Here is a 17,181-nt window from a genome sequence, read left to right on the forward strand (position 1 = left end):
CTTTTGATTCATCGTTTTACCCTTGGTGTCTCCAAAATGTTTAAGCTTTTATTTCCTATAACCTTCATCCTATTGGATAAGTGTATGGTTCACTTGCAAAGAGACACTATTATTACCACCGACAGGGGCGCTGGCGACATCAGATCCCATCTGTTATCGCGAGAGCGTGTTCAATGTGTTTCCGGCTGGTTATCCGCGACGGAAGTACAGAGAGTGGACTGTTCTTTCTTTTTAAGCAGGCATTTTGAACAAAGATATCGGGTTTAGAGTTGTATGCTTACTATATTTATCGGCAAAGAGTATTGATATTGAGGTAAGATTACACAGTAACCGGTTATTTTTGTCTCTCAACCAGTGTGCCGCTTATAGTCAGCATTAGCCGACGTACGTTAAATTTACGCAATTTTAGGGCTAAGGGAACCCTGCTTGCTAACCGTTTAGCGCCATGTTAGCGTGGATGCTATATGAGACAAAAAGTAAATCATGGTCTGTAGTATTTTTTGTGACACAGCTTTCACTCATTACGGGTTTTACACAGCCTACGTTAGAAGTTTGTACATTCGGCATGTGCCTAATCCAGGCTAGCACGCTAATTTATCCCGTTTGTCACTGAATTATAGGATATGTGCTAACGCAAGTAGCCATTTTCCCTGTTTTGTCAACACAGATGTCGGAGGACTTGGTTAAACAGTTGAGCAACTACAAAGCCCAGCTGCAGCAAGTTGAAGTCGCTCTTTCTACTGATCCAGACAATGAAGACCTTCTTAAACTCCAAAAAGACTTACAGGTTTGTTTAATTTACTCATAGTAGACAACTGCTTCTTTTTAAAGCAAGGTAAAGTGATGTGTTGCTGTTAGTTTTAAAGTAACACTCCGAAAATCTAAAGGAATGTGAATTCTTCGAATTTAATTATAAGTTCTGAATAAATGGAAAAAAACCCTATAAATTAAATATTTTTTATACAATGTTGTTTTTGACTTAAAATTATTTGCTATCATTCAGGAGAGATGTTTCACAGATTATAGCTCAACAAGTCATTTACAACAGTTTAAATACTTGCAATAACTTTTTGGCACAACAGTTGGTCACATTTGTATATTTGTGAAATATATATCTTCTTGAAATTTGCCATATGTATCAAGTTAGATCTTTTTCAACAAATTAGCTACATTTTTTTAAATGGTAATTTTTGGTAATTAAAGAAGCCATACACATGCAGACTTGGAAGCATATTATTAATTTGATGCTCCGTAATGTCTATGGACTGATGCTGATGTTGTGATGTGGAAAAAAACTGATGATCTCATGATAAGGTTTTATCCTATGTGGAGAATACCCCATTTAACAAACCATTTTCCTCTGCATGAAGGCAATGGCATGCATTCAAACTTGTAGGAAACTGAAATGTTTCAAAAGACAATATTTTGTGTTATTCCTATTTTAATATTTTAAAGTTCTGACTGTCTTTACAGTTGAGCTTGATTTCCTTAACTGATGAATTTTGTAAACCTTAATTGTGGAGCGTGCCACAGTGATTTATATTATGATACTTTTGCACTTGAAATCTCTCTGTCACTCTGCTTTTATTGTTACAACTGAAGCGACTTTAAGTGTTATTGTTAACTATATTTTCTGATGGAAAACGAAAATCTGATTTCCTTTTTTAATTGTGTATTTTGCAGGAAGTCATTGATTTGACAAAAGACCTCCTGACCTCACAGCCGGCAGAGACTGTTGCCAAAACAAGTGGCTCAGACACAGTTCCCGTGAAGCATGGCTGGAAAGTGGGAGACAGGTGTCTGGCTATGTGGAGTCAGGACGGACAGTGAGTGTCAGCAGCCTCTTTAAATGAAAACATTATATGTGTTCGCATACTTTTTTTAGCGCTGCAATTTAAACCCATATCTGATTCGCAGTAGCTATTTTATTATTTATTTTATTATTTTTGTAGATGCATGTTCGTTGCACATGTCAAGTACCTAAATATCCAACTGTACTTGTTAACTGAGTCAAGGAAATGAGATTATTTATATTGATATGGGACAGCATTGTAAAAACAATATTGTAAGCAACAATTTTAATTTTAAATCCACACATTTAGCCATGTTTAAGGAAACAAGTGTACAGTTTTTTTTTTAATAAGTATATATTGTGAAAATTGTTATTATAGAAAATGTTGTAAGATGTGTAGTTGTATTTAACAGACAGATTATATATTAGTTTTAGGCTTTACTTATAAAGTAGAGCTGGAGTATTTGGCTCATACTCACCTGCTTACAGACGGGATTTTTTTGCAGGATTTATGAAGCTGAGATTGAGGAGATAGACCGAGACAACGGCACTGCAGCCGTTACCTTCACTGGATATGGGAATGCTGAAGTGATTCCTCTACAGAACCTCAAGGCAGTAGAGGAAGGAAAGCTTTTGGAGGAGGATGGGAGTGTAAAGCCAAAGTCGAGGTATGAGCAAACTCTTCTCTAACTCACTCAATGAATCTCTGTGCATATAAAACTGAACCTAATTCAAGGACAGGAAAGGGAACAGCTGTAATCAACCATACGGACAATTGAGACACAATTAAATGATTTTAAAGCTTTAGAACTAACAACACAAGAGTTCTCCTGAAAAACTGGAGAACTTTGAAGAATTGGTGCTACATAACTCAAAAAAGCAATTGAACTGGGACTCGCCTGGAAAGGCAACATTTTTGTTAATATTGTACATGTTTCCTTTTCAAATAAAATTAATTATTGATGATGATGATGATGATGATGATGATGATAATAATAATGATAATGATGATGATGATGATAATAATAATAACAATAATAATAATAATAATAATAATGATGATGATAATGATGATGATAATAATGATAATAATAATGATGACGTGCATGATGGTGGCACAAGGGGAAAGAGTGCATTGACCCAGGACTATAAAAGGTATGTTATAGTTTCAACAGGTGTGCTTGGGTGTGTATGTGACATAAATTCAGTCATAAAACTGTGAGCTCGAGGCTCCCTGAAGATAACCATGTAAAGATTGCACTACACTGTGCCATCTACACACCCTTCAGGTGGGCAAACAGCAGGCTTAGAACAGAACTACAGAATTACAGGCAAGCGGATCTCCAAAAGCCCCTCCATTGACACTTGTGCTTACGATCCGACAAGTAGAAGATGCCTTAAACACACTCTGTTTTGCCCCCTCCCCCCTTTTTTTTGGTCCAGTTGCATGTGTTGCTGCATAAGCGATGATCGTCTCAGAGACACTCAAAGAAACAGTTTTTTGGAGGGGATGTTTTTGTCTGATTTTGGAGAAATGATCATTAAGAAAACAATAGGAAATTCTACCATTATCTATGAAAAAAGTTTCTTTTCTTTTGTTAATCATCAGTTTAAAACTGTGCATATACCTGTAACAATTAGCTTTATTAGTAGAAACACATCAATCTCTACTACTAAAGAAGAAAGTAGAAAAATAAGATTGTTTCTGTAAACAAGGGCTAAAATTCAAGGGACCGGAACTGGCAAATTTCCACTATTCTTGTTCCGGAGTCGTCATTAATTGGTCATATGGCTGATTAAGAACTGGTCTGCTTCAATCATACACAACTTGCGCACAGCAGCGCAGACAAATAGTCACTTCTGCAGTCACAGCCATATGCTAACAAAGCATGGAAGTAAGTTTGCCAAAGACCACTGTGAAAACCTTTGTAACAACAAACCTAATCAGACAGCTAAATGTGGACACTCTAAAGAAGTTAACAGAGGGAAAGTAGCTCAAAGTATCAAGGACTCAAAGCCAGCCACAAGGCAGCAGCCTCAGCAAGAGTAAGGGATTTAAGCTGTTAAAAGGAAAATTGTGGAGATGAATATAAACAAGAAAAGGGACAGTGTCCTGCTCCAGGCTAATTTATAGGCACATTGGAAAATGATGCAAGTACCTGAAAGTCTTTTGCTGAATAGATCTGCTGCACCTGCTTTTGGTTGGTAAGGTAAAATCTGTCAGATTCGGTTGGGTGTACAGCAACACTTCCAGTTCATTTTTTTTTTTGTACCGCTTTCCAGCAGCAGAGCACTTCATTTTCAATAAAGTGAGAGAACATCCTTTAACTTACAGCAGTTTAAGGAAAATTCCCCCCATTTAATAAGCTCTTTATTATGAAAATAATGTTTTTTGTTGAAGAAAAATTTATTTTTTTCTGTGTAAATGCTGTCAGTTACAATTCTTAGAAAGAAAATCAGAATCGGGGGAGAATCTGTGTTGACTCTCTCCCTCTCTCTCTCTCTCTCTCTCTCCCCCTCTCTCTCTCTCTCACTAGGAAAGAGCAGATAGCAGAGCAGAGGGAGTATAAAAAGAAAAAAGCTCAGAAGAAGGTACAGAGGATGAAGGAGCTGGAGCAAGAACGAGAGGAACAAAAGTCAAAGTGGCAGCAGTTCAACAATAAAGCCTACTCAAAGAACAAGAAAGGCCAGGTAAGTTATTTTTAAGACTAGTGTTAGAAAACCAAGATATCGGCTTGAAACTAGTGACATGTGTCCATAGGTTACCGTTAAGTTCTTTGTAATGCATAATTAATAGAAATTTTCCAGTACTACATTGTTGTAACAGCTACTAATGTTGATTTCCATGTGGTTTTGTTTATTCTAGGTGAAGAGGAGCATATTTGCATCTCCCGAAAGCGTCAACGGAAAGGTGGGAGTGGGAACGTGTGGTATTGCAGACAAGCCTATGACCCAGTACCATGACACGTCCAAATACAATGTCAGACATCTAATGCCACAATGACCTGATATGACCTGTACATAATAGTCCACTGTATACTAGCTGTATCAGTGCTTTCCATTGTGTTTATACATGATTTAAGTTTCTCGAGTAAAGTAAGCTTTGAAAGTAAGTGCTTGCACACCAATGTTTTGAAATATTGTTGTAGTTTCATATATATATATATATATATACAATATTATTATTATTATTATTATTATTATTATTATTATTATTATTAGCCACAACAAATTAAATCCATATGAGGGACTTGCCCTCCATTGGAGCAAGGTCATCTATTATGTAAGAAAAGGAAATAGTGTTTTAGAAAAGCCATAGAGTTTGCCGTTTCTCCACTGAGGCCAAATACCATCTGTTTTATTTATAAACATGCGCCTGTAGATGTGGTGTTTGCATTTGAGGCTGGATTTTAAACATTAACGTGTTCTAGGAAAGTCTGAAGAAGAAGAATGGTGTTGATTTTGAGTTGGCTGAATTTAAGTTTTCCCTCATGTACATATAACAGTGAAATAAACATTGTTTTCAGTTTTTAAAGATTTGATCCTTTACATCATTTCACCATCTCAGCAGTGTATTTTAGTTGTGGCCCCGTCAGGTCCTGTAGGTGGTGGTAAAGCGATGTCGTCAACATCAGGTTGCAGCTGTGAATACAACCGATTTTCTCATTTGAGTAACATGATTTTTTTTTTTTTTTTATGTTAGATGCTCAACATTGGTCAACTTGCACTTAAATGTGAAACTTGCTCTGTTCTAATAGAACTCATCTAACTTCATTGAACGTTAAAAGTGGGGATTAAAAGAGACCGCATTGGGGTTTTTCTGTGTAGAGGTTTATTAAGATTTCAAGGGTAGTTATCAGGAACTGTAACAAAGCAGGGGACCAGCAGCACATGTTTTGCAAAAAAGTCACCTTGGATGGCTGATTAAGCACAAGAAAAACATTCTGGGGGTGTGCTTCAACGTACTTCCTTAACAAAAGTCATTTTCATAGTGCATTTTATAGTTTCCCAAACACGTTGGGGGTTACAGGTGCAAGAGTCATATACCCACTTTAAGACACAATTTGGTGGTGATCTACTTAGAAACTGGATCAGAAGAATGCAGATAAATGGTCTCATTTGGTTTCATGGATTCGAATAGCTCAGCAGTGCAATTCTTTGCGTCAAATACACATCAAATTATCAAGTCTCCAGATTTCAAGGATTTTAGCTTTTTCTGCTACGATACAAACAAAAAAGTTAAACAATGAAGTACAAACCAAAATCTGTGGTGTTTATGTGGTTCATGCTACAAACATGGTTTTAAGACTCAATCAAAAGCACATTACAACATGATTAGAAAGGCTACATTCAAATACACATGCACCATAGCGTTTCGAGTCCATTACAATCATTTCACTGTTGATTATGAATAGCTGGTACTACCGCTGGAGCAAGTGGAAAACTATAATTTGGAGTTGGACGGACAGAATAATGTGCTAAACCCAGCCAACACTGAAGATATATTAAAACTAGAGGCATTATTGCTTGAGCTTTGTGCTTGGACAAGTGCGGGATAGCTTATTACTGTCTAAAAAAATTTAATTCACGCACAGTGTGAAAGCATTTCGAGTAATGCATTAAACTCCTAGCACTGTTTCAGTGGGGATTTTACATCATGTAAGTTTGGTAAACATTTAGAAACAGAAAATAATGAAAGAATTTAACAGCAAGGTTTTTTTTCCCATTCAAGCATGACCAAGACCTAGCTACAGTACAATTAAATATACCAAAAATAAATATTATATGCAAAATAAATTAGAATAACAAGGGTGGACTGCACCACCTGTCTGTATCTGACTGTATGTCACTTAAGAAGTAGGACGCCACATGGATCAATGATGTTTGTGGGTCCTAAAGCAGAGGTTAAAGAAGTGTGATAAACATTTTGGAATGCAGACATTTTAGCCCTTTCCTCTGACTTGTACATTTACAAGAAGTGCTATCTGGATATATTATCCAAAGAAAAAGGGCCATGTTTTTTTTTTTCTTACAAGGCAATGGAGCGAACGTTCCCAATGGTGAGTTTCTAGCTGGTATTTGGGATTTTTTTGTCTGTTTTGCTGGTTTCTGAGGATCAACTTCACTAAAGGTACAGTTTAGCCTTTAGTGTTTGACACAGGTGCATTCATGGGTCCTCTCAAGGATCACTGTCAAGTGCAGGTATGGCGGCTTCAAGCTGGTAATGGGTAAAGGGACATTCGGGTGATTGGTTAAGTCATCTTTTAAAGTAAGGAAACCGTATATTGCTGGAGATTTGTGGCTGTGTAAATTGGAGCCGCTTGGCTTTTGGAAGGAGACTGCTTTAGACTTTCAGACTTGAGCTGAACTTAAGGCTGGTTCTTGGGTGGAGATGTTTCATTTGTCAGGTAAAGATAGGATAGGGGCTGGTTCTTCTGATGACACATTAGCTAAACGGTAAGGGAGACTGGAGCTGTAGGCTGGTACTTTGACAGGTAAAAGCCATAAAAGACTGCAGCTTAATGAAAGTATAGGCTGGTGCTTTAAGCAGAAAAGGCCAGTTTCAGGCTGCAAGTGGAGTAGCCCTCGTCACTGGCGGAGCTCTGCCGGCTGCTATGGTCATCCAGGTCGCTTGCACCACTGGTGCTTACACTGTCCATTTCTCCATGGGAGAACTCAGTGCTTTCCACATCAACTTCAATTTCCTCTGCTCAAACACACACAGAAAAAAAGCCAATGAATACAAATCAATCTATGTATTTGAAATGAAATGAAGCCTTTAGTGCAGGTACTAACCTCTATCAGACTCTGATCGATCAGAGTCCATGCGGGAACCCAGGCTGTCCGTACGAACGCGCTCCCACTCTCCATGGGTCTGCAGCAGAGCTAGCTGCCTCTGCAGGTGCCTTTGCTCCCTCTCTAAGGTCTCCAGCTGGTGCTGACTCCTCCGGTCTATCTCTTCAAGTTTCTAAAAAGTGGCACGAGTAAGAATTAGGCACTGCATTACGCAGAAACCTAACAACGATGTCAGGCAATCTGTGAGGTTCTTAACCATCCCAGTTGGTGTTTACAAAAAGCATTTTCAAAGATATCGTTATCGCTACACCTCTGTAAATGTTCCTCATGTTTAACATAATATGGAAAGCATGGCAGAATTCTCATGTATGCAGCGAGTTGATAATGTGGTAATATGTACATATATATGGCTGCTGTAAAATGCAATAACCCCCTGCGCTTTCCAATAAATTATTTAGCACAGTGACAGCAAGTTGCTGGATGGGATCTAAGGGAATAGATGGTGTCTGTGTGTGGTGGATAAAAGTGAAATATGGCTGGATGGAGAAGGAAGAGAATTCGTTTTATGAGCTTCGCTATACAAATGAATGTAAAGGTCACCCCGTCCTGCTTTGGACAAGAGCGTTTTGCTTTTGGCCCTCTTAGTTTTAATTTATGCATTTAACCTTCGCCAACTTGGACTCCAGTCCAGTTTAGGTCCAGTTATGATTTCCAGTAGGTTTTGTTGGATGTGTGTACTTCAAGCTGTTTACTGGTTACTAAGAAATAACCAAAATCCTGGAATTGCATTATGAACCTCTGTAATCATACGGATATAAGATCACATAAATCCGGTCATTACGCCCAGTTGTCCCATGAATCAAAGATCATGCATGGAACTGTAGCAGCACAGTCCAGATAGTTTGCACACAAACCACCAGTTGGACAAGATTTACTGCTTATGCGTACATTGAAACTAATGTAATTTCTCCACAGCTGCACAATTAAAGTTCCAAGTGGCAGAATGTGTAAAATGAACAGTGATTTGGGGGGAAAGTAATTAATTGAAAAAGGACTGCTTTTCATATTGGCAAAAGCTGTGTATTACATTTCATGTAATGTCCCCTATTATATTATTAAGATAATAAGCATTAGGGACATATTAGCTTGAAATATAAATAAAGATTTTTTGGCTGAGACACCTGCTTCATTTTAGATAAATATGACAAAAATGTATTTGTGGTATTATATTATGAAGGGTAAGACTTTTGACCTGCCAGTTCTGAATAACGTTTAAATAGACTTGTGTGTTAATATAATTGAGGTGAACTTCCAGTTCACCTAAATGGAATTTGGTATAATGGAGCCTCCACATAAGTGACAGTAGTACTAGCCTTTCTCCCTGCAGCTCAACAGAGCTTATTATTGGCTGCACCTGCTCCACCTTTTATTGTACTGCACAACCCCTGGTTCCAAAAATACACCGCAGCAGCATTCAAAAGCCTCATTTCCTGGATGTGAAACAGGCAAGTCCAAAGTCAACAGCTGACATCTTAGGTACTTTACTCACTAACCCCGACTGTGATAAACTCTCAGAGCCTGTTGCCAAGCCAGGATTGCTTTCATATTGTAGCCCTTAGTCATTCTTTAGCTGTTGCTCACAGCTGGAAACTGTACAGACGGGGCAAAAAAAACAGCACTAATTTTTCCACCAAAGTTTGATCTGAGTTTGCTTGCTGCACTCAGGGGAGCCATTGCATTGAATGTTTGAAATCTTTAAGTCTCTTTTAGTTCAGTCAGTCAACCAGTTTTAATAGCAGGATAGCTGCGGTGCTCCTAAGTCCAGGGTTAAGTGTCCCATTCTGACGTTATCCTGCAGTATTAAAGACACAAGTTCTAATCAAAGACTTACCAAGGCTCAAAACCTTGCAAAGGTGAGCCCTGCAAACATCCCTGGAGAGATTTTTTCAAAGGGGCAGAAAAACTCAAACAACCACACAGCAGCTGCCTTAAGGTCCAATCATCTTGGGGTTCTGGGAAAAGTAACTCTGCTCGGAAAATCCCTACTTTACATGTAAACCATCAGCGTGCAAGCATTTAGCGTTGCTTTATTGCCAGTTTATGATAAATGTGTTTATCTAGTCGTATCTTCTCCTTTCCTAGTGTTTGAACTGAGTCGGTTACAATTAAAATCAAACCTTTTTATCCTGCAGCGGCTGCTGCAAATAACACAGCTCTCTCCCCCGTTTGAGTCAATATACAAAGCAATTTGCTGTAAACAGAATGCCGGCACTGCTGTTGACAGCAACAGGCCTTTTCTTTTTATTTTATTATTATTATTTTTTTACTGATAATTACCCGTGACTGAATTTAGTTGCTTTGGTTTCAGGGTCCTGCTCTTAGTCACGCTTTGCCTGTATCCAGGCCTTTGAATCTCACCACTTTGCAGAAACACAGCAGACAGTTCTGTTTGATTTCAGGCCAGTTCATGCTGGCTCGCCGTCACACCGCTATGGCTTGCTGGGACACATTATGTTATTAGTATCACCTGTGTTCTTCGTGCTACGACAAGTCAAAGCCCCTGCTGTGAATAAGGCCTTTTTCGGCATGTTGACTAAACGGTTATGTTGTTGCTGCTGCTTTCCCAAACCGATATCAACCAAACTATTAACACGTGGGGAGTCAGGCAGAAAAAGCACAATGTCAGTATGGTTGCATTACTACTTTTGAGAGGAAATCAGCTCTTAGTCCCATTACAGCACCATACTCCTCCCTTAGACTACCACACCTTGATATGTGCTTTGGCCTTGTTGAGCAGTCCCAGAGTGGTATGCCGACTGCAGTCTGGTCCCAGAGGAATGAGGGACTTCAACCTCTCCAAGCACAGACGAAGATGTGCTCGCCTGTAAATGACATAGAGCAATCTGCATTATTCAACATAATACATGAACAGAAAACTGACTGATGAATTTGCACAGTAATGTATTCATTTGCACTGATCCTCATCCGGTCAGATTATTACCTCCTCATCCAATTTGATTTGTATCTTATTAGAAAAAGCAAAAACTACTTGATTGATCCTCATCAATTCTATTCAGGATGATGAGTGATGTAAGTGTTAATGGATCCTGGCACTTTATCTGTTTATCCCTTTTGCTCATAAGCTATGCCATCTGACTCCCTTACAATTAAATATGGATCTGTCTGGTCCCAGATTTAAAAACTGCCGAGGTCAGCCTGATATTCTATTTCTGATCCACCAAAGCCTCTGAGCCTGTGGTCTGAATGAATGCAGAAACTGGCAAAGGACACTCACTATCCTTTCAAAAAAATGGTGTAAAATGTAGGTCAAGTCATGATGTCATCTCTTTTCTTCTGCATTGGCCACCATTTTGTAATAGAAAACAGTCCTTTTTGCCTTCTTGAAGATGCTCCCTTCCTCTTTTCATTTATCATTTAAAGTAAGAATATGTCACACATGGCTGGCCATTTAATTTTAGGATAAATGTGTCCTGACATTTGTTTCAGAGCAGAGGCTGCCTCATCCTGGAGCTACAGAAGCAAGCTGCAGTTAGACCTGCAGCTGAGAATCTCTCACGAAGGAGCCCTGTTGTCTGGAAACAGACGGTTCCCATTTGCTGACTGGGGAAATGTCTGCATGTCCTCTAGGAACAGTGCTGCTTACACCTCCCTTTTATTTGCCTCGCAAAACGCACTCTCCTATCACACACAACTCATGAAATATCAGAGTTATTGATAAAAAAAAGGCCTTTTTTTATAATCCCATGATGATACTATGCTGATTTATAGAACTCTGGTACGAGTCATGTTGAAAATGCATGGCCAACGTGTTTAGCATATGACTTAGATATGCAAACAAGGACGCAGAAAGCTTTTATTTTATGAGTTTGAAGCTCCATTTCGAAACAACCGACTGTTGAGATAAACTGCCACAGGCGATTAAAGACTATGGGCGTGTTGTCGTTCTTTTCTGTCCTTCATCTGCACAGTCAACTTGTTATGCATAGGTAACAACGAACATTTCATTGTCTTTATTTTATCCTTTTTAGTGCAGTCTTCACCTGGCTGCATTATGTGTTTATATCCTAAACATGCATATAAGTGACCTCCTCTGTGATTTTTCACTCACCTGTTCTTTTCCAGTTCATTGTGTGCCGACCTGTTGAAAATGATAAATATATAACCAGAACGGTCACATGGCTTAAATATGCAAAATACAGCATATGCATATAAATATATTTCAAGACTTTAACCTACCTATTGTGAATATTGTCCAGTTTCCTGTTCTTCAATTTGCGTTGTTTCTGTTGAAGTGAAATCTGGGTTGCAGGGTATGTTGAAGCATACCCGTGCTCACATTCTGGTGATAGAAGAAAAAAGATAAAGAGGATTAAATTTGCTACAAGGAAGAAGATGGTTGGATTTGGGCAATGGCAACACATCCTTGGAATGACTAAAATTCAGTGCAATGCACAAGCACACCTTAAAAAATGTCCATGCATATATACGCATATAGTTTAATTTAGAGTAAGACCATTTAAACTTATGAATAACAGTCCAGACTGAAGAGCAAACGCTTGGAAACAGCCCTCAAGCAAGAAGAATTTAACAAATCACACAAGAACTACTATTCCCAGAAACCTCGTCAGACGCAATCCTGCACGCGATTGGTCACCTGCAGTGACACTCGCGTTGGGAACATGGATCCTGACCAATGAGAACTTTGCAATTTGTTCCATGTGGAAACCATGTGAACAACACATACAAGGAAGCAGATGCTGGCCGAGCAAACCCGCAGTTGGAGTTCGAATTAGGAATTTTCAGTGGAAATTAAAAACCCCACATTGCAGTCTTAGGTCAGAGAGGGCGTAAATGCGAGATTTCCGAGTGGATGTGATATTTTAGGAGCGCAATCTTAAAATTAGCTGTGAGAGACTGATACAAAAAAGAAGCATAAACTGGATGTCTCGTGTCATAAACGTCCACATGTATGAACGTAAATGCGCACACATGCATGGCTGTGCTAGTTAATATAATGAATACACTGAACCGTGCGTTATGAGCCGGTCTGCGTCTCCCACGGTCTGCAAAAACACCGGTTTTAATGGGAGCGGATTGCTGCAAGGCTATTGTTGCGAGGCTGTCTCCGCTATGCGATTGTTTCCCGACTTCCAAATTTCGGTGATTTCTGGAGTTCTTCGATTGATCATATTACGCAGGATAAGTGTGAGGCCGATTGAGACCGCACGGTTTCCCAGTAGCAGGTAAAACATGACGGGCTGCTGTCGGGCTGCGCGTCTTTTGTCGCCTTCGCCTCTATTGTTGTCTGCTCGGCGCATTACGTGTTAATATCCCCTGCAGCCCGTGTTTACTTACTTCCGTTGTTCTTCTCAATGTTTTCAATGTAATTGGCTGCATCGAGCAGCACTTGCACGTTCTTCATAAAAGTGCCGATTTGGTCCATTGCGGAACATTTGGAGTATATAACGTCGCTGAAAGAATAGTCGGACATCTCTCCGAAATCCTGCTGGTCCATGGACGCATCAGACTCCGACAGGACCTCTTCGGGTTTCAGCTCGCTGTGATGTCTCATGTACTTTACCATTTTTTTCTGTTCTTTCTTTGTTTCTTTTTTTTTTAACTTTAGGCTTTTGGGGGGGCTTTGACAAATACGCAGCGCTGAAATTGCTCTCCTTGTTCCGTCTGTGCGCTGAGCGGATGACTGAAATGAACTAGGCTGGATGGAATTGCAGTCCTTAGCCTCAGCCACTTGCCCTACTTGGTGGATAATCCCTCCCACTAACGCATGCACATTGCATTCATTGTCAACCGTGCCATAATAAATCCTCATTATCAATACTGCAAGAGAGTAACAAATAGCACACTTGTGTCCAGTGACATTCTGCAATAATGGCTGCTTTCATTTGTAATAAAGCTGCATTATTTTAGCTGGCATAAACTGGATAATTAAGACAAATGCTCCGCTTTCCATGTGCATTCAGTTATCTCTAAATATGTATGTGAACAGAGTTTAAAAGTGAAAAAGCATTAAGATCAAACGGCAGATCTGATCAATAGTTCAACCTGGATACCGGGGACAACTGCCAGGGTTGGTCTTGGTTATAAATATGTAATCACTTGGGGCTTTTGTGTTGTTAAAGGGCCCCACATGGTCCTGCTTCAATGCTGGAACCGCACACTATTCCCACATGCTTTTAAATGTGCTCTGTAATTAACATCTTTACACATTTGTACACTGGGATAGCAGTTTAGAGAGCTACTTGTGTCGCTTTCATGTTGAACCGCGTTGTCATCCCATCCTCACAAAAACCAGATACCGGTGCGAGATTTGAAAGCCGATTGAATGCAGTACAACATGCAGAACTCAGGTGTTTGATGTGATAATTTTAGGTGATTCGTTTACTTCCCGCTGGATTCGAAAATTGAGTTTTGTGAGGGGAGTGCGGGTGGGGAGGGGGATTCTTGGCGTAAATCAAATGAACTCATATTAGTTCAGGTGCAGTTTGTTTGCCATTATTTGCATTTAATAATCTCATTGTTTGCCCCCCCTCAGCCCCTCTGGGTGTCTTTTCCTGGTTCCAAAGGAGTCTAAACTCACATCGATATTAAAAGGAAAGTTAGAAACAAATGAAAGGATTTTTAGGAACAGGCACAGCCAATCCTTTAGGTGCATTTCCCACAAGTGCAGAAATGACCTTACTTTACTAAACTTTAAAGTTATCTGCCATTTGCAAAAATTAACCTTGAAATTGAATCTTTTTCGAGCTTGATGCTCCACTTCTGTTGTTCCTTTTGAGAGATTAAGAAGTCATTTTGCCCCACACTGGGAGGAATGGAAGAGAACAGAGGGGGGAAAGGGACTGCCTTTACAAGGCCAGCCATGCGTGCAGGGCTGTGTTGTGCCTCTGAGACAATGGGTGCAGATGGCTGGCCCGCTGCAGATGTGGTCTGGCCTGTAACGGACGCCTGTGAGAGAGTACACCATCCCATAGAGGCTTTAATAAGCCTGGCGAGGCCTCTCACATAGACACTGAAACAGTGACGCACACTTCAGGGACACATATTCTTACAAATACAGGTCTGTTTTGACTTATAGGCACTGCATATTTCTCTCCTAATATGCAATAAGGCGTTTGTTACTGGAGCATGTTTAGCATATAAAACAACAACGCCAGTGTGCACTCAGACATCATCTACTGCTACGCACATGCTCAAAAGGACACACGAATAGAGTAAGACATGGACAGAGAGTTCAGTGGGGGATGGAAACTGACAGCATTTTACCAGGAAAAGACTCATCTGTGCTGTGAGGCTTGTGTGCAGACTGATTCTGCGTGCTGCACACTGATAGCGACTGTGGAAAGCTGACCCGCTGTAGGTTGGTGTAGAATGTGACCCCAACTGGAGTAATCTGAAAAGCCTGAGGATTACACCAGTGGCTCAGTTGTCACAGAGGAGGCAAAGTCACACAGTGCTGGAGTGTGTATAGGCTTGCCTTTATAAAAAGAATATGCCAGAAATCACACATAAGGGAGAATAATCCATTCTGGGTGTTGTCAAAACGGCAAATATATTTATTTTTTTAAATGCGGGGGACTCTATTTGATGTTACCCTGTTAAGATGATGTTTTCAGACTATCCATTGTACCACAGCAGTCTCCTGTTGTTTCAAAACAATAGCTGCACTTTGCCCCGAGGTCACAGCAGGACAATAAAACAGACCAGACGTGTGTCACCTGCTCCGTCCTCTCCTTAGCACTGTCAGGATGTCGATGAGGTCAGCGGCGAGCTTTTTTTTCCTTATTTATTCTTAATAACCGTCAGTCTTTGTTTTTACGTTAAACTTAAAATCATGTTTATGTTTTCTTAATGATCTCTTTTTATTGTTGTTGGTGGTGAGATGTGTGTGTGGTTTGGGGTTTGGTGGAGGTTCAGATCCGGTCACTCCCCCCCAACATGAACACCTGTTGGAGACACCAAATCCTCTCTTTGTCTCTGCATCTCCCCCCTCTCAGTGGATTACTATGACAACGCCCATTCATATCATGGCTGAATGCTGATTATACAGCTTCACACAATTATGTCTGAATAGAATATATTGTTTTAGGGGAGCTCGCTTTTTCTTTTTTGAAATTAGATGCAGAGGCTGTGTAAATAGTTCCCAAGATGTATTTAATATAAGAGGTGTTACTCCATCTGGTGAAAATGGCTCAAGTTTTGTGATGCATCACTGTCCAACAACATCAAAATTCTCCTCATGTTTAACTGATTCCCATGTAAGTACTCCACAGGGTATTTGTGCATACTTCTGCAGTAGCCAGTAGGTTTGTGAAGAGGCGATCAACTAACTAAAACACAACATAAAATTACAATTTAATCATAGAATTAAGTAGATCTGGACAAGTTTGTGCATCAAGGTCATAATTAAACAAAAGCAACCAGGAAACAGTTAAAAGTAAGGCTGAAATCATAAAAACAAATAAGTAATAATAATAAATTTTTTAAAAATGAAATGGCTAGCTAAAACTATGGATAACCAGCTAAGATTGTTCACTAGTCTAAATAAGTTCCTGACATTGTTTCCCAAAAGTAAACTAGGCATTTAAAATGGTTTGGCTAACCAGTTAATATATAGCAAAATATTAGCATGGATAAACTGTTGAAACTGTGAAAGTAAAGTTAAAAAGAAAGAAATACTTTATCCAAAATTTAGAAAATACTTTTATTACAGCAGTTAATAAACAAAAATATAAATACATAAAATCATATGTGTCTAAAGAAAATAATAAAAACAAAACTCTATAGTGCTAGCTAAATGCTATAGATTCACAGTTTAAATAAGAGTATTGATAAACAGTTAAAAATTGTTAGCCAACAGTATAGATAACAGTTGCATAAAGACATGGATTAACTTTTGAAGAATTGGCTAACAGTATAAACTGCAGTAATCATATTAAGAAAGTACACCCTCTTTTAAATTAGATGTTTTAGGTTTCAGGACATGAAAATATCTTGGCTTTTAGCAGATCTTATAATGTGATCAATACAGTCTCACATGAACAACAACACATTACATATTATAAATTTAGCACTGATGAAAAACTAAACACACCCCTACTTCTTCCATAGAAATTAAAAGTAGGAGCCAGGTGCTGCTAATTAGTAAGTATCAACACCTCCATTAAAAACAGTCGTTTTTGGCAGTTTGACGGTCTGGAGCATTCGGTTGTGTTGCTAACGATTTTAGAGAAGCAATTGTTGCCGCTGAACAATCTCTGATGGGTTATAAGATGATTTCAAGACAATTTAAGAAAATGAAACAAACAAACAAAAACCCAAGAGGTGTATTTCGGACTCAGTTACACTGCAGGCTTCAGTTAGCATGTTAAATGTTAAAGATCATGAAAGTACAAAAAGAAAACAAATGAAAGTGTGGTTTGTATGAAAGGCTATGGAGTTCCCAGGAGAAAGCCTCTCCCTTAAAAAAAAAAAAAGACCATAACAGCAAAGTTGCATGTCAGCAACTCATAAGATGTCTGGAACAATGGCTTTTGGATACACAACAACAAGGT

The 17,181-nt window shown here is 39.2% G+C and overlaps 2 protein-coding genes across 2 annotated transcripts; one reads left to right on the top strand and one right to left on the bottom strand.

The window, feature by feature from the left end:
• The first annotated feature begins 154 nt into the window (after nt 1-154).
• smndc1 (survival motor neuron domain containing 1) lies at nt 155-4,960 on the top strand. The gene is made up of 6 exons (XM_003438274.5): nt 155-313; nt 668-787; nt 1,684-1,826; nt 2,299-2,460; nt 4,330-4,483; nt 4,659-4,960. Exons 2-6 carry the CDS (start codon nt 668-670, stop codon nt 4,794-4,796), a joined length of 717 nt encoding a protein of 238 aa, XP_003438322.1. The 5' UTR covers nt 155-313; the 3' UTR covers nt 4,797-4,960.
• Nucleotides 4,961-5,601: 641 nt separating this feature from the next.
• On the bottom strand, nt 5,602-13,382 carry LOC100696943 (max-interacting protein 1). The gene is made up of 6 exons (XM_003438273.5): nt 12,965-13,382; nt 11,846-11,948; nt 11,718-11,747; nt 10,356-10,470; nt 7,589-7,760; nt 5,602-7,499 (listed from the first exon to the last, which is right to left on the bottom strand). Exons 1-6 carry the CDS (start codon nt 13,191-13,193, stop codon nt 7,336-7,338), a joined length of 813 nt encoding a protein of 270 aa, XP_003438321.2. The 5' UTR covers nt 13,194-13,382; the 3' UTR covers nt 5,602-7,335.
• Between the last annotated feature and the right edge of the window lie 3,799 nt (nt 13,383-17,181).

Source organism: Oreochromis niloticus, linkage group LG13 (assembly GCF_001858045.2).
Source record: "Oreochromis niloticus isolate F11D_XX linkage group LG13, O_niloticus_UMD_NMBU, whole genome shotgun sequence".
NCBI classification, from domain to species: Eukaryota; Metazoa; Chordata; class Actinopteri; order Cichliformes; family Cichlidae; genus Oreochromis; species Oreochromis niloticus.

Coding starts and splice junctions, on each gene's coding strand:
- smndc1 (XM_003438274.5), top strand. CDS start 668: ATGTCGGAGGACTTGGTTAAACAGTTGAGCAACTACAAAGCCCAGCTG. Junction 1,827..2,298: donor ATGTGGAGTCAGGACGGACA/GTGAGTGTCAGC, acceptor ATTTTTTTGCAG/GATTTATGAAGCTGAGATTG. Junction 2,461..4,329: donor AGTGTAAAGCCAAAGTCGAG/GTATGAGCAAAC, acceptor CTCTCTCACTAG/GAAAGAGCAGATAGCAGAGC.
- LOC100696943 (XM_003438273.5), bottom strand. CDS start 13,193: ATGGTAAAGTACATGAGACATCACAGCGAGCTGAAACCCGAAGAGGTC. Junction 11,748..11,845: donor CTGGACAATATTCACAATAG/GTAGGTTAAAGT, acceptor CATTTTCAACAG/GTCGGCACACAATGAACTGG. Junction 10,471..11,717: donor AATGAACTGGAAAAGAACAG/GTGAGTGAAAAA, acceptor TGTCATTTACAG/GCGAGCACATCTTCGTCTGT.